This window comes from Astatotilapia calliptera, chromosome 4 (genome assembly GCF_900246225.1).
Source record: "Astatotilapia calliptera chromosome 4, fAstCal1.2, whole genome shotgun sequence".
Taxonomy (NCBI): Eukaryota; Metazoa; Chordata; class Actinopteri; order Cichliformes; family Cichlidae; genus Astatotilapia; species Astatotilapia calliptera.
The window spans coordinates 29,434,093-29,457,924 of record NC_039305.1 but is presented as its reverse complement, the minus strand read 5'-3'; the positions used below and the strand labels follow the sequence as shown (position 1 = coordinate 29,457,924).

The following is a 23,832-nucleotide window of genomic DNA, read 5'->3' as shown; positions in this document are numbered from 1 at the left end:
GTGAAATAAACCGTGCGAGTGGAACGATAACGACGACAAGGGTCTCCCGATCGTTTACTCTTGCTGTCCTGTGAACAACAACGGCGTGGTGTTACTTGTTTGCTGTTTTCGCGATCGCGTCGCGCATGAGGATATCACCAGGTAAACTCGCCACATTTTTAAACATTTTGTTGTTCAACAGCATCAAGACTGACGGAGTGTGTTTGAGATAACCTCACAAGTGTCACAGATGACACATTTGGCGTTTTTTTGCTGGTTTGTCGGTAGGAGCTACTGAAACGCAAGACTGCCACACATCTGTTCGACCAACGCCAGTTGATCTAAACGCCAGTTGATCTGGAACACCGCCGCTTCCCCCTGGAAATGGGAGCGGAGGTAGTGGTGGTTGCCGGTAATGGCAGAGAGGGTGAATCTGACTCCTCCTCCTCTGACCACATCGCTGCGAGGAAAGAGGCAGGTGAGCGGTGGTCAGAGCTAGATGTGGAGGGTGAAGAATTCCGCGGCAGTGGCGTGGAAACCCCCTTCCGCTTTAATGGCCACTGCTGCGTTGCAGAGAGCTCCACCTGATGCTGCAGTGGTGGTGGTTTCGGCACTGAATACCGGGAGCGGGCGAGAATGGCTAACTCTCGGGCTTGCGGTACCTCCCGGGCCTCGCGTATCATATGTATCGAGTCCATAAATCCTCTGAGTTGACCAAAGTGGGGGTTCCTCTTGAGGATGGCTTCAATGGCTTTGATTCCCACGGTTACGGCCCGAACATCATCAGTGTGGGAAATCCACTCTACCAGACCTTGGATGCGGGCCAAATCAATTTCCCGGGCGGAGCCTGCTGAGTCCATGTCTGGTTGCGTCGTTCTGTCATGAAACGCTGTGTGGCAGGCAGGAGATGAGGACTCAAAGTGCAGGACTCAGACTCAGGGGATGAACTCAAAACCACAGCTTTATTTGCTTGTCACAGAAAAACGAGCATACAAAGTAAACTAAGCTAAACTGGGAAACAATGAACTAACACACACAGGGAGATCCACACAGCATGAGGGACGACGCGACACTGACTCAAAGAAACACAGGGTTTAAATACAATGGGAAGTAACGAGGGGAATGAGACACAGAAGGAGAGCACAGCTGGGAGAAATCAGAACTGACGAGACAAGGGAGCAAAGTAGGATACACTCACATGAGACACAGACCTTCAAAGTAAAACAGGAATTAGCACAGATGCAAACTAGACTAGGGGAGACAGAGCAACTAAGAAACACAGAGGGCAGCTACTAAATACTCAGAGAACTAAACAGAATACAAGAAAACCAAACTAAGACACTACACTAAAGAATAAGCAGGGACAACAAAGAGAACTAAGAACATAATACAGAAAACTCAGAGGCACAAGAAACTCAAAACACTGGGTCACTGACCCAGGACCGTGACAGTTTCAGTGACAAGTTATAGGCCACAATCACTTTTTGGTAGCGCTAAAATGCCATGTTCTCAGTCGTTATTCTGAACAAACAAGAAAGAGTCATGGTGATACTGGCACAATAGGTCTTTATTGTTTTAACTACAATTTGACAGTCTTATAACTAGAGATGGGTATCGTTTAGGTTTTATCCGATACCGGTGCCAAACCGGTACTTTTGAAACGTGCCGGTGCTTAAACGGTGCTCAAACCGGTGCTTAAAGAATGGAAAACACAAAAATTGGTCCAAAAACCTCTCATATTCATCTGTTTTTTGGTAAAAAGATAACAATGTTAGCCTTTTCTGCAGCTATGGGCATATATGGTATCACAGGGCTACGGGCCAGGACTCTCCTCTTCGTGTTTTTGGGGGATGTTGCATAACAGGCACCACACCCGCAGTAGATGTGCCCGGTGTGAGGTCTCACAGCAAGCTATCAAATACGGTGCATTTCTCGGCTTTTAAAAGAAACTATGCGTCGCCAGGTGTTTCATCAGATTTGAGGTGTTACCTCCTTTGCACAGTATCACCTTAAAACACTTGTTGCAGGCTGCTGAGTTTGCATCTTTTGCTGTGAAGTACAGCCAGACTTTTGACTGCTTCGCCTTGGGCATTTTTAATCTGTAGCTCTGCTCTAAAAGTACGTACGTACCTGGGCCCGCCTACTATCCTCAGAAACGTGAAATGATTGGCTAGAATCTAACGTGTATCACAGCTCAGGAAAAAAAAAAGCACCGAAATAAAGCACCAAAATGTGCGCTGCTTTTCGGTCTGGTTACTACCGTTTATGTCAGAACCGGATACCGGTACCCATCCCTACTTATAACAAATATGAACAACGAGAGTAGACATACTAAACCTGTAGGCATTAATTATTCCATCATGATGCGTGTAGTCATTCGTGACAGCGCTACACAATGAAAGCAAACTTCTGATAAACGTCATAATTCAGTTACAAACGTTCAAATTCCATAAATGCATACCTTTGCCTAATAACAAAGGCATAAATGTGTTTGGGGATTTTTTCCCCCCCCACGTTATATCAGTTGCACGGAAGTAGCTGGCAACATAGCTGGCAACGCAAGAAATCCGGGCGCTGCAGCTTTAAGCAGCTGCACGCGCTCCCGCGGACGGCAATCACTTTCTGGCACAACACCGGTGCTTGCAGAAACACATATACACACAAACAGGGAGAAGAGGGACAGCAACACCAAATATACATACAATAATAATATAATTCATAACGGCTCAGGGCCCTGACAGTTTTCGAAACTCGCTAGACAGTTTTCCACCAGCGATAAAGATGTTTCTTCTAAAAAACTGTTCCACTATTTTATATTCAGGAAAACAAGTGCAGAACGACTTCTCCATCACATGCGGTCAACGTGCATTTTCTTAACATGTATGGTACTGATTTAATTTGTAATGATGCTATGGTGTGTCGTTTTGTCAACAACATACAGTTGCTGTATGCAGCGATTATGCATGCGTGCGACGTGGATACTGATATTGTCATGTTTCGGCTGTGTGCAGGCAAGAGAAGGACCCAAACGCAAAACTCACCACGCAGGAATAAAACTCAAAAAGCTGCTTTATTGCAGAATGGCACAAAAATATAACAAAACTAAACTGGGGCATGGATAAACTGACACACAGCCATGAGGGAGACTACGACACTGACAAAGAGAAACACAGGGCTTAAATACACAGAGGGACAACGAGGGAATGAGAAACAGAAGGAGAGCACAGCTGGGAGTAATTAGGCTGGACGAGACAAGGGAAGCAAAACTAAAAACACTCACATGAGACATGGACCTTCAAAGTAAAACAGGAAACACACTGACTGAACTCTAGACATGCAAACTTAACAGCAACTGAGAAGACAGAACATAGGGACCAGAAACATGGTACAAAAAGGTCCCAGTAGACACAACATTGAACACAGGGATGCCATATTACAAAGCCAAAGAACTAAACCTATGATAACCATTACTGTTGTACTGTTTCTTGTTTCCCTAGATTTCAAAGGACTCAAAACATAATCCATAATATAAAAGCACAAGATCTCTTCAAAATAAAATAGGAAACATAATGAGACGCAGACATGACAACCAGAACTTGGATGTCTGGAGTTTTGATCACCTCCATACCTGCTTCATGCCCTGGAGGACGGGGCTGTGGCCCCCCCCACACCCTCTAGCAGATCATTACATGAAGGAACCTTTAAAAAAAAAAACAAGCGCGTCCATGCTCACAGGTGTACACACGGGTGATCACACCCACAAACTACACCCTTTTTGGCTCCTACCTCAAAGCACACTGTTCTGTCGATCTTACGTGCTGCACAATAATGTTTAACATTTAGTATTTACTGTCATATTCCCATATATCATTGTGATGCTGTTTATTCTATTACTCTTGTTCTCTTCTGCTTGTTTTCTTTTTTCTTTCTCAGCAGGTGATCCAGGTGATTGATATATGCATTTTTTATTTCTTTTTTTTTCTGCTCATTCTGTTGGTTTTTGTTTTTTGCCCTTCTCCCCCGTCCCTCTTCTCAGCTGTTTCTCTTTCCCTCTTTCTTTCTCCCCTTCTTTCCCCCAGTCAAGTCTGTCCCGTATTCAGTAAGTGAAAATAAAATAAACAATAAAAGGTGAATCAAATGGACCATTACGGCAAGGCTGGGATGGTCAATTTGGTAAAGTAAATCCGTTGGGCATCTTTCTTTGCCTTTAGACAACAATTCTGAAATTCTGATGGCAAAAGAGCCAAACGGGACAGGCAAAAAAAAAAAAAAAAAAAAAAAAGATTTCTAACACTTGGCGCTTGTCACCCTTGCTCCTCAGAATTAACCTGGACTCTGTTCAGTCAGAAGCCAGTGCGTTACTCAAACGGCTGAATGAGACAGCCAAGAAAGTCTCCAACTCTGCTGCGGAGGTGAAGGAGCAATATGCAAAAGTTCTCGAGGCAAATCTGGAGTTGTTCGGAGAATTAAACGAGAGATTCGCCACGATTGAGACGAAAAAGGGTGAACTGGCTGTCTATTTATGTGAAGATGCCAATCAGCTGTCACTGGAGGAACTCTTCGGTACCATCAGGACTTTCCGAGGACTCTTCATCAAGGCGCTGAAGGAAAACAAAACTCGGACAGAACAGGCGGCCAAGGCTAAGAAGAGAAAGAAGCAGCTGGCAGAGGAAGACTCCAAGAGACAGAAAGGAGAGAATGGGAAAATAATCAAAGGTTTTGTGCCGCAGAACGACGGCTGCATCATAGAAAACCTCCTGGCGGACATCAGAAAAGGTTTCAGCCTCAGAAAGACCCGGCCAAGGTGCGCTTCGGAAAGCCTCCCTTCTAGTGAAATGCGTAGGGATACCTGCCCACATGGATCAAGTGCGAAGTCTGTAGGCGAAGAAGCCGTCGACATGGCCACCATTTCCGCTCCTACCACGTCTAGGACAGAGGGTCGCCACAACAGCACGGGCGAGTTGAACGGCTTTATAAGCCCGTCAGAAGAGACTCTGCCGGCTCCTCAGCTGAATGCAGTGCACGACGGCACAGCCGCACCTCCAAGCACACTCCCAGGAAAGACAGCTCCAGCGGCACTCCTGGGAAGACTTACATCTCTGCAGCCAGAGAAAGATGCAGCATCACCCATAGATGTGACTCAAGCTCAGTCTCAGGTTAAAGGGGACCACCAACCATGCCTCCCCACAAATGGCTTTTCACTAGATTCAGCAGAGACCAGCGTCATCAGTCCTTCATCCCCCTCAGACTCTGACCTGCTGGAGGCTACGTTTGACGACACACCCAGCCCGGCCCCCGAGCAGCCAACGGATCTTAGCGTAAACGTTCATGTCAAAGAAATTCCAAGTACGGACACAAAGCGGAGCATGGAAAGCGATATTATGGGAGAGGGGAAAGGAGAAACTACTAATAAACCAAGCCATTTACCAGAGACTGTAGGGCAAGAGAAGTGGCACAAGGAGACCACGTACACGGGGGCGAAAACGTCTGGCCAAGACGAGGTCGATAGACCCCAAAAAGAGCCCGATTACGCTCGATGAAGGCATCGTGTTGTTTTTATTCCATTTAACGTTTTTATTCCATTTAACATTTTATCTTATGTATGTTTATCTTTTAAATTAAACAGTATGAATGCAGCGTGCAGCATTTGTCTTGAAGATTGAATACTGAATGGATTTTTTTAAAACCTGTGGTCCCTTTTAAAACCCCCAAACACTATACAAACATAGTGTTTGTATTTACAAACACTTGCTGCAGACCAGCAAACTGCCAAAACTTCTGCTGTTTGTGTTGTTGTTAGCCAGAAATGCGGTTTTGTGTTGTTTTTGTTGGGAAAATAAATATGCTTTACATTTCAGACTCAAAAAAAAAAAAAAAAAAAAAAAAAAAGACAACCAGAACTTGACAATGTAAGACACAGACATGAAACACATGAAGGGGAAGGGAGACTTGACATGGGTGGAAGATACAAGTGGAATCTAATAAAGAACTAGAACAGCCTAGGCATGATAAAAAAATGAACTTAGAAAACCTGAAGGGCTTAAACATAAACTAAAACTCAAAACACTGGGTCAAAAGACCCAGGATTGTGACAGATATGTACTAGTGAGAACAATAACAACATCATGAGAGCATGATTTAATCGAGTCAATGGTATTTATTATCAATTTTCAAATATATTATAGATTCACATTATACTTTGTTTTAACAGTAATAAATTGAATTGAATTGAATTGAATGAATGCTTTATTGGCCATATGCAGGTTGCCCCGCAGAGGAATAGGACCCCCCCGACTTACACACACAACAAAGACCTCACATGGGAATACAGTCGGAGATCGGCAGCGTTGCAGAGAAAACACTGAAAAATTACACAACAATGGGGAAAAAGTACAAGAGGAAAAAAAGAGACCTCTTCTCACGCTGGGCACCTATGGGAGGACAGCATGAGAACAGGAAACAAAAAAAAAAACTCCTCTGCACAGAGAGCACATTAATGTCCACATCACAACATTAGAGCACGTGACTAGCCACAGGGGTGGATAGGGGGGTGGGGGGTAATCCGAAGGAACACAGCAGTCGTCCTACACAGCGCTACCATTTCAGCGCGGCACGCAGACCTGAATTCGGTACCTGTGTTCGGCCGATGTGTTTGCTGCAGTAGGAGCGGAAGATGGCCAGCTTTTCCTTATAATCCGCTGGAAGTTGCTGCGCTACCGTAGTCCTGGTCCGGATGGAAAAATGGCACCGTTTCATAAAACGAAAGCACCAAGACGGACCTCCTTGGAAATGTTCAATGTTCATCTCTTCAGCTAGTGAAACTGCTTTTAGCCGAATAGTGACCGTCGAAACGCTTCTCCCGCTCGTTCTTTGCTCGATGATCCACCGCTCGAGTCTTTCCTCCAACTCGGGCCACCTCGCCTTATGTCCGCGGAAACTCAGCTGTGTTTTCTTGACCTGCCGGAGCTTGTTTTCCAGCTTCCTCCATTTGCGAACCATCGATTCGTTAATCTTAAATTCTCTCGCCGCTGCTCGATTTCCATGTTCCTCCGCGTAGCTGATGGCCTTCAGTTTAAACTGTGCTTCGTAAGCGTGTCTCTTTGCCATTTTCAGGGTTGTTAAAACAACGATGTCCTGCACTTCACCCTTTAACGTTCTCATGGTGTTCTCTACTACGTCCTCCTTACAACACATAGGGCGCACCGCGCTATAGGGCGCGCCGCACTTTTTGAAGAAAATCTAAGACTTTTAAGTGCGCCTTATGGTCGTGAAAATACGGTAAGTCGAAGATTAATTCCTGTCTGCGTACAGTGGTCTTCCCACGCGTGTATTCATTAAAATCAATTGTTTGACCAGGATCTTCTGGACCTGGTTGTTTGTACTCTCCTTCCTCAATTATGTGAACCTTAACAATGATAAACAGGTGCACAGCCTAAAAAGCCCATATCTGACTCTGCAACACTTATGTCCTGCAAAAGGTAGAAAATGATAAATATACACCTACAGAGGAAAAGGGTTGGGCACAGGGTAAAAGAACAGGGTGCATGAGATATACACTGGGCTGGGTGATAAGAACTACACCCAACGCTCATCTGCACGACAGCACACAAGAATGACAAATTCTCTCGCTGGAAGAAGAGCCAGCACTTAAAAGTTTACCTTCTACACTGTGGTCGAATGGACCAACTGATGTGGGATTAATAAAAAACGCAGACTCAGTAACAGTACAGACTGTTTCATCCCGCAGGCCCATTAAACCACAATACCCCTTATCTAAGGAAGCAACAGAAGGGATTAAACCAGTGATATGAAAAGATATGGAAAAAGCAGGAATTCTAATAAAAACTAATTCTGCTACCTGCAATACTCCAATCTTCCCAGTCAAGAAAGCTAATACTGGAAAGTATCGTTTGGTACATGATCTGCGAGCAATAAATGAAATTACTGAAATGACACCACCAGTAGTAGCAAATCCTCACACTATACTGAATCAAGTCACTCCAAAAGAACAATGGTTCTCAGTGATAGATTTATCAAATGCCTTTTTCTCAGTGCCTTTACATCCTAACTCACAATATCTGTTCGGCTTCACATTTGAGGGACAGAGATACACCTATACTAGGTTACCTCAGGGATTTCAAAACAGCCCCACTCTCTATGCTGAAGCTTTAAAGAAATCAATGATGTCCTGCCTCCTGCCAGCAGAAGGACAGTTTCTACTTTACATAGATGATATTTTAGTGACTGGCCACACAGAGGAAGGGTGTAAACAGAATACTATGGCTGTTCTACGTCACCTGGCTGAGCAAGGCCACAAAGTGTTTCTGAATAAACTCCAATTATGGAGACCTGAAGCAACATACTTAGGCCACACCCTCTCAGGTGAAGGAAGAAAACTACTAGACAAAAGAAAAGTGGCCATACAAAATGCACCACAGCCACAAACTAAGCAACAGATGATGAGTTTTCTCGGGCTATGTAACTTCTGCAGGGTGTGGATTCCAGAATATGCAGCACAGGTACAACCACTGCAAAACCTAATCTATGGAAAAGATCTTGCTTTAAAAGATAAAATACAGTGGACACCAGAAGCAGAAGGAGCATTTACTAAACTAAAAATCATGCTCCAAACTAACGTTGTGCTTGCATTACCAGATTATGGCAAACCATTCTACTTAAATGTAGACGGAACACAGAGACACATGAAAGCAGTATTGACACAATCATTTGGAGAAAAACAAAGGCCACTAGCTTTCTATTCAAACAAACTCTATTCATTCCTGGCCTCAGGAATGCCCACCTGTGTACAAGCATGTGCAGCAGCTTCAGAGGCAGTGCAACAAATCTGCTGACATAGTTTTAGGACACACTCTGACTGTTAGAGTACCACATGCAGTAACTTCTATACTGCTACAAGCACATTTGCCTTTCTTAACACATGCTAGACAACTCTCCTATGTTGGCACACTGCTTTCGCAATCCCACATCAACATAGTGAGATGTGGACCTTTATATCCTGGCACATTGTTGCCAACACCCACGGAGGGAAAAGCACATTGCTGCGTGGAAAAATTAGAAGAGGAAACTAAACCACGTGCTGACATTTACAGTACACCACAAGGTCTCACTGACATCTTTGTTGACGGTTCAGCATCAAAAAATGCACTAGGGCGTAACTGTGTAGAATATGCAGTAACCACAACAGACACTATAGTGGAAGCAAGAGCCTTGGCACACACGCATTCAGCTCAGAGTGCAGAACTGACTGCAGTAATCAGAGCATGTGAAATACATGAAAGAAAGGATATTAATATCCACACAGACAGCCAGTATGTATTTGCAGCAGTTCACCACTTTGCAAAAATATGGGATAACAGAGGAATGGTTACCTCCTCTGGAAACCCAGTTCAGTATGCAGATTTGCTGAAGCAACTGTTACAAACAGTACAACTGCCGCGACATTTAGCAATTTGCAAATGTGTAGCACAGGACGAACAAAAAGCAGCACCATCAAAAGAACAAAAGCAATGGCTAAAACAAGGAGCAGTACTAGACACTGATGACATAATGAAAATAGCAGGAAAACCCATTCTTCCCAAATCATTACACAAAACAGCCGCTCTAGTGAGCCATGGTTTAAGCCATGTCTCATCAGGAGAGATGATCTTTATAATAAACCAACAATTCTATACTATAAAAGGATATGAGAACATGTATGACCTGCCAAAAACACAATACCCAAGATAACTTAAGACCAAAAAGAGGACATTTTCCTACACCACCTCACCCAATTCATTAATTCACATGGACTTCATTGAACTGAATGAGTGTCAGGGCTCAAAATACGCTCTAGTAATTATAGATTTTCTCAAAATGGCCAGAAATCTACCCAGCGAAAAAAGCAGACGCAATCTCAGTTGCAAAGTGTCTATGCAACCATTTCATTCCAACATATGGAATTCCTACTCTGATGAGATCAGATAATGGAACCCATTTTGTAAATGACGTGATCAGTAAAGTATCTGAAGCACTAGATTTCAGTTTGAAACACCATTGTGCCTACCATCCACAGAGTGCAGGATTAGTGGAGAGGACAAATGGCACTATAAAGCAAAGGCTCAGGAAAACAATGCAAGAAACTGACAGACCATGGCCAGAATGTGTAGGCCTGGTCAAAATGTGGATGAGAATAACATAAGGAAGCAACAAACTAACAAACTGTCTCCATTTGAAATTATACATGGGCAACCTTTTCCACTACCAGTTACTAGCGGGTCACTAGATAAATCAATCCGTGAAACCACTCTGGCGGATGGATGACTCGATTGTTGATAAACAGAGAAGTTAATTTGAACAATAAACTGCCGCAAGACTCTTTTTCACCTATTTCTTGCAGGTTGAAGCCAGGTGATTGGATCTCGCCACGGTAGGAGGGTCCATACCAAGTGCTTCTGACCACTCCAACTGGGAAGTGCTGATTGAGCATTGCTTGCACTTCAACCTGCAGCCATTGGCCAACTCTAGGGTAACCAAGTAGTAGGGTGTGACGGACCTGTACGCAGTCATGGGAAGGTGGACCCTCCTGGTTACCTTGACTACGACGCTCACCCTTACAGGACCCCAGCTGATGCCGGAAACCGTTGAACCACGAAGCAGACAGAAAAGATGGACACACAATAACTCCCACCTAAGAGACATGGCACAAGACCACATCCACCCGTGGATGAACAATGCCTGGTACCATTATATCCACGACAGGACAAGGGCAGAATCGTCAAATACAGACTGTTATTTCTGTTCTCATATTCCCAGCACGTCGACACACCCCACACTATATGGTGAATATATGAACAACACTCAAGCAAAGTGTGCAGCTAGTTTTGCTGGCAATGGATTCCAACACAGCCAAACCACCACCAACGATACAATCTCACATGCTGTTGGACTTAGTAATGGAACATGTGATCAACTCTTCTGGGTCGATTTCAATGTGACAAACCGGAATACATCCATCCACTTCCCAGTGTTCCTGGACCAACTCCCAGGGAAGAACCACTCCATGTGTTATCAACAAGAAAAAGGTAACGGACCCCTTGGAAACACCACAAACTGTGTCCAAACTGCAGGTCACGGAGAGGGCGCCCCTCTGAATATGAGTGGACCTTCTAACGGCACGTACTGGGTGCAACGAATGGCCTGGCTATGTGGAAACGGGCATATTTCATACTGCCCCCAGGCTGGACAGGAACATGTGCTCCTATATTCCTGTCAGACCACACTTTCAGGATGACCACAGTAAACACCACTTCTATAGCATGCCGGAAAAGAAGATCAACGTTCCCTAAACTTCAACCACTTGACCCGATATGGGGAAGCGACGTACTGAAGGAATTAAAATTATGGACTACCGGACAGAAAGTACTTCATTCATTGTTCCCCTTGGAGAGAAATGGAAAAAAAACATGCTGAGGATTGAAAATCTGGACTACCGTTTAAGACTCTCCTTGAACGCTTCATGTAAGATCAACGAACAGCAGAATCAGGAAATCGATGCATTACACATTGCAGTGATGCAACATCGAGTAGCTCTGGACATGATACTAGCAGAGAAAGGGGGACTTTGTGTCCTCTTCAACAACACCTGCTGCACTTACATACCAGACATTGTACACTCATCAAACATGACTGACGCCCTGAATGCCTTGAGAGAGATCCAGCAGGCCCGAATTCAGGACTATTTAAGTGATACAAGTGACTGGTTTTCTTGGCTTTACACTGGCTCCTGGTGCTAAAAAGACTACTCATTGGAGTTGGAACATTTTTACTTTTATTTTGTGTCTTTGTAACATGTATCCTGCCATGTCTAAAAGTCATGATTAACCGCATAATATTTTCCACTGTTGCTGCATACATAGCCGTGACAAATGATAATGATGACTCTGACCTGTTGGAACATGAAGACTTTGTGTGATTAATGACGATGTGACAGAAAATGTACAAGATTTAGCTACTGATCTCTCACTTAAAAGTTATTACGTGACAAACAAGAGGGAATGTCAATAGAAAATTGTACTTAGTAGTCAGTATAATCTTTTAATAATATAAGTTTGCATATGGTAGAATACTGCATGTTGACCTTTTGATGACTTAGGCTGTTGTTCACTACAAGACTTCTTCCCACAGCTGGACACTTATCTTCACTTCATACCAGGCAGAGGAAGTCTGTCCTTTGTCACACGCATACACATCCACATTTCAATGTAAGGAACAAACACCCACTGATGTATATAAATAAAGACCAGGGCAGTGGCAGAGCGCGAGTCCCTAAGCCCTCACTCTGTGACTGCCCTTGCTGCAAGTAAAACTGTATTTCTCCTCTCTGATTCGCAGCTGAAGAAGTGTCTTAGAATACATCTCTTGACACCATTTTGCTCTATACAGTTTCCTTGAGCACCCTTAAAGGCACGTTTAATGTGTAATAACAATAACAATAAGTTGGAGTAGTGTAAGGCACCCTGCTGTTTACTTAATGTTTATTAAGGAATTTTATACAGTACTTCATATCTTTGCTTAAGATTTTGCCTCTCATAAAATAGTCATTACATAGATTATTACAAAATATTTTGAAAAAAAATTTGTGCGTTAAAGGCATATAGAAATGTCCGTCTAATGGATACGTTTTAATTACTTTGTATTTGTACATATTTGTGATTCGTTATAACGATGAAGACATTGGAGCATCAACAAAGTCTCCACACTCTGAAGATAAAGGTACCTTTACCTTCAAAAAAAAAAGAAAAAAAAAAAAGGGTAATTAGTTTAATTTAATCTTACATTGTGATTCTTTCTGGCTGCCTCTGCCTCAATTTTATCCCACAACTTAGACATTCACATTACTCACACTCTCATTACACATACATATAGGATCTTGGGGGTGGGCACGATACATGGAATCAAAATTACCATCAGGGTGTACACCCCACCCCTGGCGTCGTTGCCCACCTCTCAATTTTGAATACACGTAGACATTGAGGGCTAGCAGGAGGGACTATGCACTTACCTGCTGCTCTCTGGCAGGTAGCTCCATGCCCACCTGGGTTTTAATTGCACCTTAGAACACACATGCATCAACACTACAATGAGCGGGTGGAGGGAGGTTTGGAGTCTTCTCTCACCCCTGTTCTCTGCGACCTGCTGGAGCGGGGGGGCTAGGAGGAGGAGTTGGCCGTCCGACTGCGGTCTGGAGTGTGGGGCCTTCCTGCTGCTGCGGAGTCGGGGCGGTCTGCCTCTCCCCACCGCAGGGAAAAGGGTAACACCACCTGGGTCTGGGTGCAGTTCCCCCCTCCAGGGGCAAGGGTACCTAGACCCGGTTCGTAGAGTACGCTTGGGGAGTGTGATCGTGTGTACAGTGTCTATTTATTATTTATGTCTGTCTCCGCGTTGGTTGAGTGTGGAGTAAGTGCATATGAGAGCATGAGGGTGGGAATGGATGTTTATATCTGTGTGTGCCTGTATGTCTGTGTCTATATGTCAGGTTGGGTATCAGACGCCACCTCTCTGGGGACACCTCAGGCCCTCCAAGGTTTGGAGGCCTATCTCCACCCACCACCACTTTCCCTGCCAGTGGCGGACTCCCTCAGGTGTCGGTGCGTTGGTGGTTCTTTGTGTCTGGGGGTGGGCGTCCGGGTACACCAGCTCACTCCTTGGCGGCCGCTTATCAGGGCCTGGAGCCTGGGGCTCGCTCGGGCCACTTCGGAGGTGGGGTGCCCCCGGCCTCTCGGCCTGGGGCTCGGTCACTCAGGCACGGCTGGCTGCCGGCGGAGCTCACGGGCGCGTCACTGCAACTCCCCCTGGCTTCTGCTCCGCGGCTGCTGAGTGAGCCCTTATCTGGGACTCTCCTCAGCTCTTACTGGGACAGTGGCGCGGCTGCCCCTCTGTTGGTCTTCCTTGGTCTCTTGTGTTCTGGGGGCCTCTGGATGTCTGGAGTTTTGATCTCCTCCATACCTGCTTCATACCCTGGAGGACGGGGCTGTGGCTCCCCACACTCCCTAGCAGATCATTACATGGAGAAACCTTTGGAATGCAAGCATGCTGATCCACACAGGTATGCACACAGGTGTGCACACAGGTGTACACACGGGTATTCACATACGCGGACTACAGCTTTCTTGGCTGCTGCCTCAAAGCACATTGTGCGCTGTCTATCTTGCGTGCTGCACAATATCGTTTATTACTTAGTATCTACTGATATCTACTGCTAGCTAGTTTATTGTGATGGTGCCGGTTTTTTTTATGCTGCTCTTTGTTGTTTGCTTTCTCTTCTGTTTTTTTTCTCCATACAGGTGACCCAGGTGTTTTTTTTGTTGTTGTTTTTTTTTTTTTTTTCTTTCTTCCCCCCTTTCTCACCGTCTCTTCTCCCCTTTGGTTTTCTTTCTCTCCCTCTCTTTCTTTCATTCTTTCTCCCTGTCCTATCCCCCAGTCATGTCTGTCCCGTTTGTAGGAACTGAAAATAAAATAAATTCATAATTATAATAAAGGTCAATCAAATGGACCAATATGGCAAGGCCATGATGATCCACTTGGTAAAATAAATCCGCTTGGCATCTTTCTTGGCCTTAAGACAACAATTCTGATGCTAAAGATCCAAACGGGACACAAAAAAAAGGAAAAACATTTGTAACCGAAATGACAACCCTTTCTCTACTACTAGAAAAACTGCAGAGAGTGGCATCCATACACCTGACACACAACACCTCGAGAGGGACTCTAAACCTTCATCTTCAAATGCAAATACTAAGGTAATTTAATAATTTTCTGTGTTTTTAATAAACAACACAGGAAGAAAACATAGGCTTTAACAAACGTCTAAACTCAATCAGCATGTAATTATTAGATTAAACATTTCTGGTCTTTTGAACTGGAATTAAAAGTAAAGGTTTCAATTGTAATCTTGTTGGGATGATCTTTCAAGGTAAAATACATATTTCTTAGTCATTTTCACTTACTAAGACAAATTTGCCAAGATAATGTGAAACTTGTACTCTGACTTCATTAGTGAAATTGTAATGTAACTATCCGATGCCGCTCTATTTTAATAGTGACACTCTTTTGATAAACATTGAAAGTATTTAGATTTTTTTAGAATCTATATGTTGCAGGGGAATGAATCGGATGAATTCGCTAAGGTCCACACTGACAGTAGCAGCTCAGAAGAAAGATTTTTCACGTGTAGTTTCCGACAGCAGAAAACTTTTTTCATAAATGAAAAAAGGAGTTACGATTTCAGGACTCACCTGTCATTGTGGGTGTGGTAGTTTGTGACGAAGAGAAACTGAAAGCAGAAGTCGTTTTAAAAGGAAGTGAGGTCTGCCATAAAGAGCTGAAAAGGCGACCCGTGGTTGCATAAAAAAGGAGGTCCTGCAGAAGATTCTAGTGCATGCAAAAGCTAGAATGCTATGGTTAAAAACAGCGATGCAAAGAAGACATTGTGTACTTTGATGCCACTGGAATTATAGAAAGAAAAGGAGTGTTGGAATGAAAGGTCATCAGAAACCCATCCAAAGGTGCATCTCTTCCTGTTGCCACACATGTCACGCATGACCACACGCCCCTAAGACATTCTTGCAGGCCTTTCATACTGATGTGGTAAGAGTAGTGATGTGACGTTCTGTATCGAGGCTTTGAAGCTTGTGTCAAGTAATGGAGAGGGCGTTTCCGCGATGCGCATATCAAGGCTTGCTTCATTTATGGGAGGAGTTGAAAATGATGACGTCTGAAGCCTCGCTGCCCGGCTGTACCATGTGACTGGTTCATGAAGTGGTTTGAACTTTGCCGCGAGCTATGACAGAGATATAAACAATGTTCAGACTTCATTCAAAATGTGGGTGTTTGATGGAGAGTTGCGGTTAGTGAGAGTTTGGAGACAGGTTTATGAGAGAAAGTCAAGAGAGAATGGAGCAAGCTAAGAAGAGGAGGATGTCCTCCCTTGTGTGGAAGCATTTTGATCTTATTCCTCCTAACAAGGTATGTAAATTTCTACAGAAGATGTATTTTCATAATACTGATGGTGCAATACAATTTATGTTAAGCGGCTTTACTTTTGTACAAGGTGAAGTGTTTGCTATGTGCCAGGGAGCTGGGATATAACAACAACACCTCATCCATGCTTAGGCAGTACAGAGCTTTGCATGAGAATAAGGGGAACACCGATTGTGGAGCAAGACCAGGTGAGCCATCAAATGTCATGATAATACAGCATGCAGTAATGTTACTAAATGATATAACAATATTATACAGCTGTAATAAGTTACATGTGTGATATTTATATTTGTGCTTTGTCTTTATTGTCTTTCCCCAGCAGAACAATCTCAAATAGATGAAGACCCGGGCCCTATTTCAGGAAGCCGGTTTAGTGGAAAAACTGAGTTAACGAAAACTCTGGGTTTTCGGTTTCACAAAGCGAGTTCAGATGAAGCCTCAGTGAGTCACTATGACGACACACTCCGTGAAGCTAACCTGCCCCCTAGCAGGTTTACTACAACTAACCCTGACTGTCCCCGTCTCTTTGTCGGAAACCTGACTGTGGGAAGTGTCAGACATGGCGTGCCACTTCCTTGAAGAGCCAGTAGATCTTGAAGCCCAAATTCTCCGCAGAGCTCTCCGCCGGGAGAGCGTGATTAGAGCGTGTATGGACATTTTATCATTACCTGATGATTTCCTGTGCGAACGTTACCGTTTCTCAGCACAATCAACAAGTTATTTGGATAGCATCCTCAGGCCATATATTGCGCATGTGACACATCGCGGGCATGCGCTCAGTCCATTACATATTCTTTGTACCGCACTCCGTTTCTTTGCAAACGGGAGCTTTCTGTACAATATTGGTGACGCTGAGCACGTTTCCAAGGCTACCGTCTGTCGGGCAGTCAGGAATGTCACAGTAGCACTGAAACGTCTCCTGCACTCGTTTGTGGTGTTCCCCGGTCATAGACCCACAAGATTAATCAAAGAGGGATTCCACAAAATTGCAGGTATCAGGATGAACAAAACTCAATGCATGATGTGGTGATACGTGAACTACCACTCAAATGGTACATAAATTTCCAGGGTTCCCAGGCGTGATTGGCTGTATAGATGGCACCCACATTCCAATCATTGCACCCTCAGCAAATGAAGGAGACTATGTGAACAGGAAGTCCGTCCACAGCATCAATGTACAGGTACATAATTCCCTGTAGCATTTCACACCAACAAGTGATGGCATCATGGTAATGGATGCTAATATGTGTACTCTGCACTGTGTAGATCATATGTGATGCTGCCAACATCATCACAAATGTGGAAGCCAAGTGGCCAGGCTCTGTACATGACTCACGAATCTTCCGGGAATGTACACTGAGCACCAAATTTGGACATGGTGGGTCGAAGTTACTGTGAAATATACAGAGACCAATTGCCACAGGGACGTTTGCACTGACATGTATTCTTCTGTCCTAGGAGACTTCACTGGCCACCTGCTCGGTGATAGGGGGTACCCATGTCTACCCTATTTGCTCACCCCTTACCCTGACCCTGAACCGGGCCCACAGCAGCGTTATAATCTGGCCCATTGCAGGACACGGGCCAGAGTTGAAATGACCATTGGAATGCTCAAGGCCCGGCTCCAGTGCCTTCGTAGACTCAGGGTCACCCCAGAAAGGGCATGTGACATTATTGTGGCATGTGTGATTCTTCACAACATTGCCACGATTAGAGGTGAACATTGTCCAGCTGAACCAGACATCAGCAGTGATCCACACGATGAACATCCTGACCCACCCACGAACGTACAGGATGGAAGAGCAGTCAGAGACACCATATGCCACAACCATTTCCTGTGACCCGTCACCCCAACATGTTACATGACAAATACACAGATACTGTGGTCAACTGGCTTTATTGGTCACCCTGTATGTCCTGTACACAAAGTATAAATGCGTATATTAGTATGTTGTACAAACACTGACATGATTCATCCATCTATGATCACTCCACCCACCCTTAACTGTTGTTCCAGCAGTACAATCTCCAGCTTCGACTTCTGGATCTGCAGCTTGAGGTGTACCATTTCCATATCACACTTCCTTATCCTCCTGGCCAGATATGTCTTATACAGCTGCTTTACAGGGAGCTATTGCAACAAAGGACATAGCATTGGCATCCATAGTACATGCCTACTTAGGTTGGTTGTAAATCAGTGCTGAACAACCCACTGTGGACAGGTTTGTTGTAGGAGTGGCTGGACCCTCTTCCTCTTCATTTCCAGCATCACTCTGCCAGGGACATAGTAAGTCCATGGTGTCATCATAGTACCACATCGTAGTCAGTTGTTATATTTTCCACTGTACACTGTATACCTCATAGTGTGGCTCTGTTGCGGCCTCCTCTGTAGCAGCTGTCACTGTTTCGTCATCACATGCCTGTGGTGGAGACATTTAACAACATTGCTGTTCTACTGTTGACACATGTAGTCTGTGGAGTATTACGAGTACTCACGACTGCATGTCGGTCTGGCTCAACAGGGGGCTGCACCAGATGCAGTACACCATCACCGTCAACTGGAAGAATATGGGGTTCATACAGGTCACTCATGACTTATGTGGGTGCAAATGGCAATTACCAGACATACCAATCACCATACACCTCATTGTCAGTATGCTCTCAGAGACAACCGACACTGAGGGAAGGCACAATCAGTAGGTGTCAGGGTGGAAACGCTTTTATGAGTTTTATGTTGCATTACAGTATATGTTCATATGTTACTCTTATTGGGAAAAGTACGAAATGTACTACTCGCTCTGTCTCTGGGAACAGGGAGCTCACCCCTGTGAGAGGTTAACACACACACACACACACACACACACACACACACACACACACACGCAGAATTAAAGGACACTGCTGTGCTCTTAATAAAGACGTACCACTGCAGCTCGGTGTGTGTGAGTCTCTCCCTGGGCCCTCACCCGTGCAGCACGTTAACAGTCTCCAAGTGTCTCAGTGTTGTTTATTCACCTAACTGTTTGATGACTGTCATTCTCTGACAGTAGGACAGTAACTTCACTACGACATAGTTCATTTTGGTCAAGGTGACTGTGAAGAATGGATGTATGCACGCCATGTATTGTTTTGGATTTACCCCTTATGTAGGCACTTGTGCCCTGTGGGGTTATTGCCACAGAGGATGTCCCCGCAGAGATGCCTTCAGCCACAGGGCGCCCACTGTTTTGGCTGAGGGCCAACTGCTCAGCCTCTGTGAGTGGTGGTGGTGGAGGACCCCCACCTGTTTTTCGGGCCTCCGCTTTTTTTCTGTTGGCTGTGACGGCACACATTTGGGCATACAGAGTAGGCAAATGTGTACTTGTAATGTGCTCAGATAATTTCAATAAGTGCTCACAGAAAGGAAATTAATGTAGCCTCTAACTGCAATTGATTTACATCGGACAAACAGACCAAGCACTATGGCTCATAATACAATTACACCTTACCTGTTTGGACTATGTTTTTATACTTCATTTTTACTTGCTGCCAGGAACGTTTGGGGCCTGTTGGGTTGCACCTGCGCTCACATCACATCACAACATAAAATGTATGACATAGGCAATGACATGACATATACTGAGATGACGTGTTAAATGGGTGGAAATCCCTAGATCAATGTTTAGATTAACACTCACGCATTGACTCTGTCGGTTATGTTTTGCCATGCATGCTCCCTTTCTTTTGCAGCTGCGGCTGTGTTACTTTTTTTTCTGCATGATGTGCATGCTGTCGGCATATGCTGCCATCAGAATTTCCGCCTTAAGCGCTGTGAAATACGTCGACCGCGCCTTCTTTCCCTCCGTCTCCATGGTGACTCGCTCAATCTGTGCTCCACTAATCAGGGCTTTATGTATCCTCGTGCGCGCGCTTCACTTGGGGTTGTAGCAACTCCGCGTTGATTGAACTAATTGTTATCAGCCTTTCTGAAACCGAATATTCCGAGTTGGACAGTTCGGGGTTACTCAACCCTGAGTATTGTTTTTCACTCTGAGTTTTCTAAACCGGCTTCCTGAAATAGGGCCCCGGTTAGCATGGTGATCGAGGACTCCCAGCCATTTAGCATTGTGGAGGACAAAGGATTTAAAAGGTTTGTTAAATCATTAAATCCTAGCTATGTTCTCCCCACTAAAAAGGCCAGAAAAGCAATGAAAATTTGGTTTTTACAGGATAAAATGTGAACAGGCAGGACTGTAGCTGTCCATACCTCAACGTTACAAAAGCACAACTACTGTCCATACCCCAACCACACCTCACAGTAAATGATCATTTCCATTTTAAGCATTTCCAAATAATCATTTTCCATACTGCCAGTATAAATATACACAGTATACTGCATCACTACAATATAGATGTTTTACACACTCCTTTTGTTGTTGACATTTACAGGCTGTGTGCAAAAGGCCACACTCTTCAAATTCACGCCAACTAATATTTTTACGTCCAGTAGGTGTCCTACTAGAGCACATGAAGCTTCAAGACGCTTTGCGCTGGGGTGAACCAATTGGCTTCATCTGCCCATCACTAGGTAAGAGCTTTTGGAGATCGGGCCTACAACAGGCCTGTCATGTTCAAGTGTGGTGGATCACTAGTACTCCTCCGATCTATTTCCCTAATATTCTGCAGAACAAGTCTTGAGGATCTGCTGCATAAGTTATTCACTGGCCAGCATTCATCACAGACATTTAACATTACCTTTCTTCATTGATGTTTGAGCCATGTCATGAAAAATACCAAGGACCTTTGTTAAAAAACAAAAACAAAACAAAAAAACAAAAAAACAAAAAATCTTTTCAGACCATTAGAAGAATAACAAACACTTTGATGGCAAAAGATTTAAGGTCAAAATGACCCCGGGACAACACAAAGACAACCTGACTTTCAGTGCTTTAAGCTCACAATTATTCATTCAAAAATTGTATCTGTTATAGTAAAGAGAGTCCATTGTTTCCTGTAAAAACCTTTGAACAGCTCAAACAACATGATATTGTTCAAAAGCTCTCTTTTTAATATCTACATTTATGTGTCGTGTGTTGTTGTCATACATGACTGAGAATTGACACGTCTGCCTTTGAAGGATGAGAGCCAGGAACAAGTAGCTGATAGTCAGAAAATTGCAACATACATGGCTAATAAAGTGTCAGTCACAGTATGGAAAGGAGATTTATGTGCCTTCAAAGTAGATGCAATTGTGAATGCAGCTAATGAAAGTCCACATGGGAAGACTTGCAGAGGCACCGTCTGCCACTGGAGGACGTAATATCCAAGCAGAGAGTGGGGTCTTCATTGCCAAAAATGGCAAAAGACAGGACAAGTAGCAGTCACCACAGCAGGGAAACTACCTTGCATGAAGCCTATTCATTTGGTAGGCCCATGTCTGCAGAATGACCCAACAGTGCACATGATATCCATTGCAAAGAAACTTTTAAGAAAAGGAATTTTAAACATTATGAAATGTGCAAAAGAGCTCAAATTTGGTTCTGTTTAGAGATGGTAAATTCGATTCTTATTACTGAATCGAGTTTGAATGAGTCACTCACCAAAATGAATAGTTTTTTTAAGTCACTGCGTCAGTTGCCCAGAGTGCAAAAAGATTTACATTTTCACTCAAACTTAATTTGTTTCTCTTTTCATGTATATCCTACTGCTAAGATGAGTGATGAAAAAGAACAACAACTATTTTTATAGAGCAAAAAAAAATAAGATTTCTAAAGGGAACATTTATTTTATTTATTTTTATTTTATTAGTATTTTCCTCAAATGTCCATCCATCCATTCGCTACCGCTTATCCTTTTCAGGGTCGCGGGGGGTGCTGGAGCCAATCCCAGCTGTCATAGGGCGAGAGGCGGGGTACACCCTGGACAGGTCGCCAGTCTGTCGCAGGGCCAACACACAGGGACAGACAACCATTCATACTCACATTCACTCGCACATTCACACCTAGTGGCAATTTGGATTATCCAATTAACCTATCCCCACAAACTGCATGTCTTTGGACGGTGGGAGGAAGCCGGAGTACCCGGAGAGAACCCACGCAAACACGGGGAGAACATGCAAACTCCACACAGAAAGACCCCGGCCTGATGGTGGAATTGAACTCAGGACCTTCTTGCTGTGCGGCAACAGTGCTAACCACCGTGCCACCGTGCTGCCTCTCTGTCCAAAATGTGAACATTTCGAGGAGTGAAAGAAGCCATCTATGTCCACTGTGAGCGACCATCTTTGAACAGAGGCGGGGGTTTACGACACCAACTCTCTGCCATCTATAATCCAGTTTTGAGATCCCTTCCCAGACGCCTTAACGCCCACTCACATCCTGGGCCATCTGACCTCAGGAATTCGCATGATAAGGTGGGGCCAGGTTTCACAATGAACACACCCGAAACTCTGGCTGATTGGGACCCACGCCCAGTTTCCCACCTTGGCTCAGGCGATTAGAGGATCATCAGGGGGTCCTTTTGTCCCTCTGTGGGGGGTTCACTCCCACTAGGCTTATATCTGGGACTCTCCACCATTTGACCTAAGAACTGAAGAAGCTTCTCGGATGAGAGGTGAAACACATTCAAGCAACTTAAAGAAGTCCAGACACTTTTCTTTGCAAGCTCCTTTGACTACGATGACCTGGGTGACTGAGAACCTTCACAGACATTTTTAACACAACAGATGGTCGCAAATAACATTCAGCCCTTTAGAAAATACACGCAGCAGTGATACTTCTAAAACCAGTCGCACAGACCCGCTCCGTCTTTTTAACACCGGTTAATTGTTTGAAATTGTTCAGGATTGCAAAAGCCCACTGCGGGTATCATTTAATTGTTGTGATTCCTTAGGAAGACAAAAGATAGGTGTATCACTTAGTTGTTGAGAGTACCATGCGAACATGGGCCCAACCTATTGTTTAAAGTGGTCTGTATCGGCTCTTTTTGTAATTACTTAGGAAAAGGTAAAAGGGGCAGGTGTAGTAGTCGGGCGGGGATTGTCAACCTATTGTCTGAAGTATCGGCTCGTTTGTAATTCCTTGAGAAGACAATAGCCCTGAAGGGTCTCATTTAAATTAGTTGGAGACATACCTTCTTTTCGGAAACACCCATCCTATATAAAACACGCTCAGAGCCCGAAACCCTTAGCCATTTATGTGTCAAGATCCGCTGCGGAGCACACCATTTTCTTTGAGATCATCAACACTAACATCGTTCTTTATAACATGGACATCGTAAACGGCAAGTAAAACAAAACCTATTATAGTATTTTCAAAGGTGTTATGTTAACATATTATAGGATATTTAAACTATTCTATTCTTCCTAAAACAAAAGCTTAATTTTTAGGAGTTCGGGAGAACGGCACAGGACCAGTTTCTTTAGAAACGGGCGCTTTTACAGCTGGAACGAGTTCTCTAACAGGCACAAGGTGTGTACAGAATTACGGGTTTTTTAAACGTACGATTGTTTTAAATTATGTAATAACAGCGTTTTTCTTTGATTTGTTACAGGCTTAACAAATTGAGCAGGAAAACATTCAGACACCGCGAACACAGAGCCCAACCTTACATCAGGCGTGTATAGTTGTGTATTTAAAAAAAAAAAAAAAGTTTTAAACAATTACAAATGTTCTAAGACCGACAGTTTTACACATACAGAACCACGCCAGAGAACCGTGTGTCGAGAAGCAGGACTGTCCAGAATAACGCACATAAATTAGATAAAAAGAGAGAGAGAGGGAGACACGTTTATTCTGTTTGAAATGGGTAAATGTATGAATGTTTTAACATATGTCT

General features: G+C 44.1%; 2 protein-coding genes across 2 annotated transcripts; both read left to right on the top strand.

Moving 5' to 3' along the window:
* Positions 1–394: 394 nt before the first annotated feature.
* Positions 395–5,519, top strand: LOC113019943 (inverted formin-2-like). Its single transcript, XM_026163610.1, has 3 exons — positions 395–457; positions 554–637; positions 4,263–5,519. The coding sequence occupies exons 1-3, from the start codon at positions 395–397 to the stop codon at positions 5,517–5,519; spliced, it is 1,404 nt and encodes a 467-aa protein (XP_026019395.1).
* Positions 5,520–16,576: 11,057 nt separating this feature from the next.
* Positions 16,577–17,858, top strand: LOC113019941 (putative nuclease HARBI1). Its single transcript, XM_026163609.1, has 4 exons — positions 16,577–17,009; positions 17,086–17,198; positions 17,284–17,395; positions 17,476–17,858. Exons 1-4 carry the CDS (start codon positions 16,577–16,579, stop codon positions 17,856–17,858), a joined length of 1,041 nt encoding a protein of 346 aa, XP_026019394.1.
* The last annotated feature ends 5,974 nt before the right edge of the window (positions 17,859–23,832 follow it).

Excerpts from the sequence above, each read along its gene's own strand:
- LOC113019941 (XM_026163609.1), top strand. The coding sequence starts at position 16,577 with ATGGCGTGCCACTTCCTTGAAGAGCCAGTAGATCTTGAAGCCCAAATT. Across the intron at positions 17,199-17,283 it reads TCCACAGCATCAATGTACAG|ATCATATGTGATGCTGCCAA; the intron begins GTACATAATTCC and ends TGCACTGTGTAG. Across the intron at positions 17,396-17,475 it reads GAGCACCAAATTTGGACATG|GAGACTTCACTGGCCACCTG; the intron begins GTGGGTCGAAGT and ends CTTCTGTCCTAG.
- LOC113019943 (XM_026163610.1), top strand. The coding sequence starts at position 395 with ATGGCAGAGAGGGTGAATCTGACTCCTCCTCCTCTGACCACATCGCTG. Across the intron at positions 458-553 it reads CGCTGCGAGGAAAGAGGCAG|AGAGCTCCACCTGATGCTGC; the intron begins GTGAGCGGTGGT and ends GCTGCGTTGCAG. Across the intron at positions 638-4,262 it reads GGCTAACTCTCGGGCTTGCG|ATTTCTAACACTTGGCGCTT; the intron begins GTACCTCCCGGG and ends AAAAAAAAAAAG.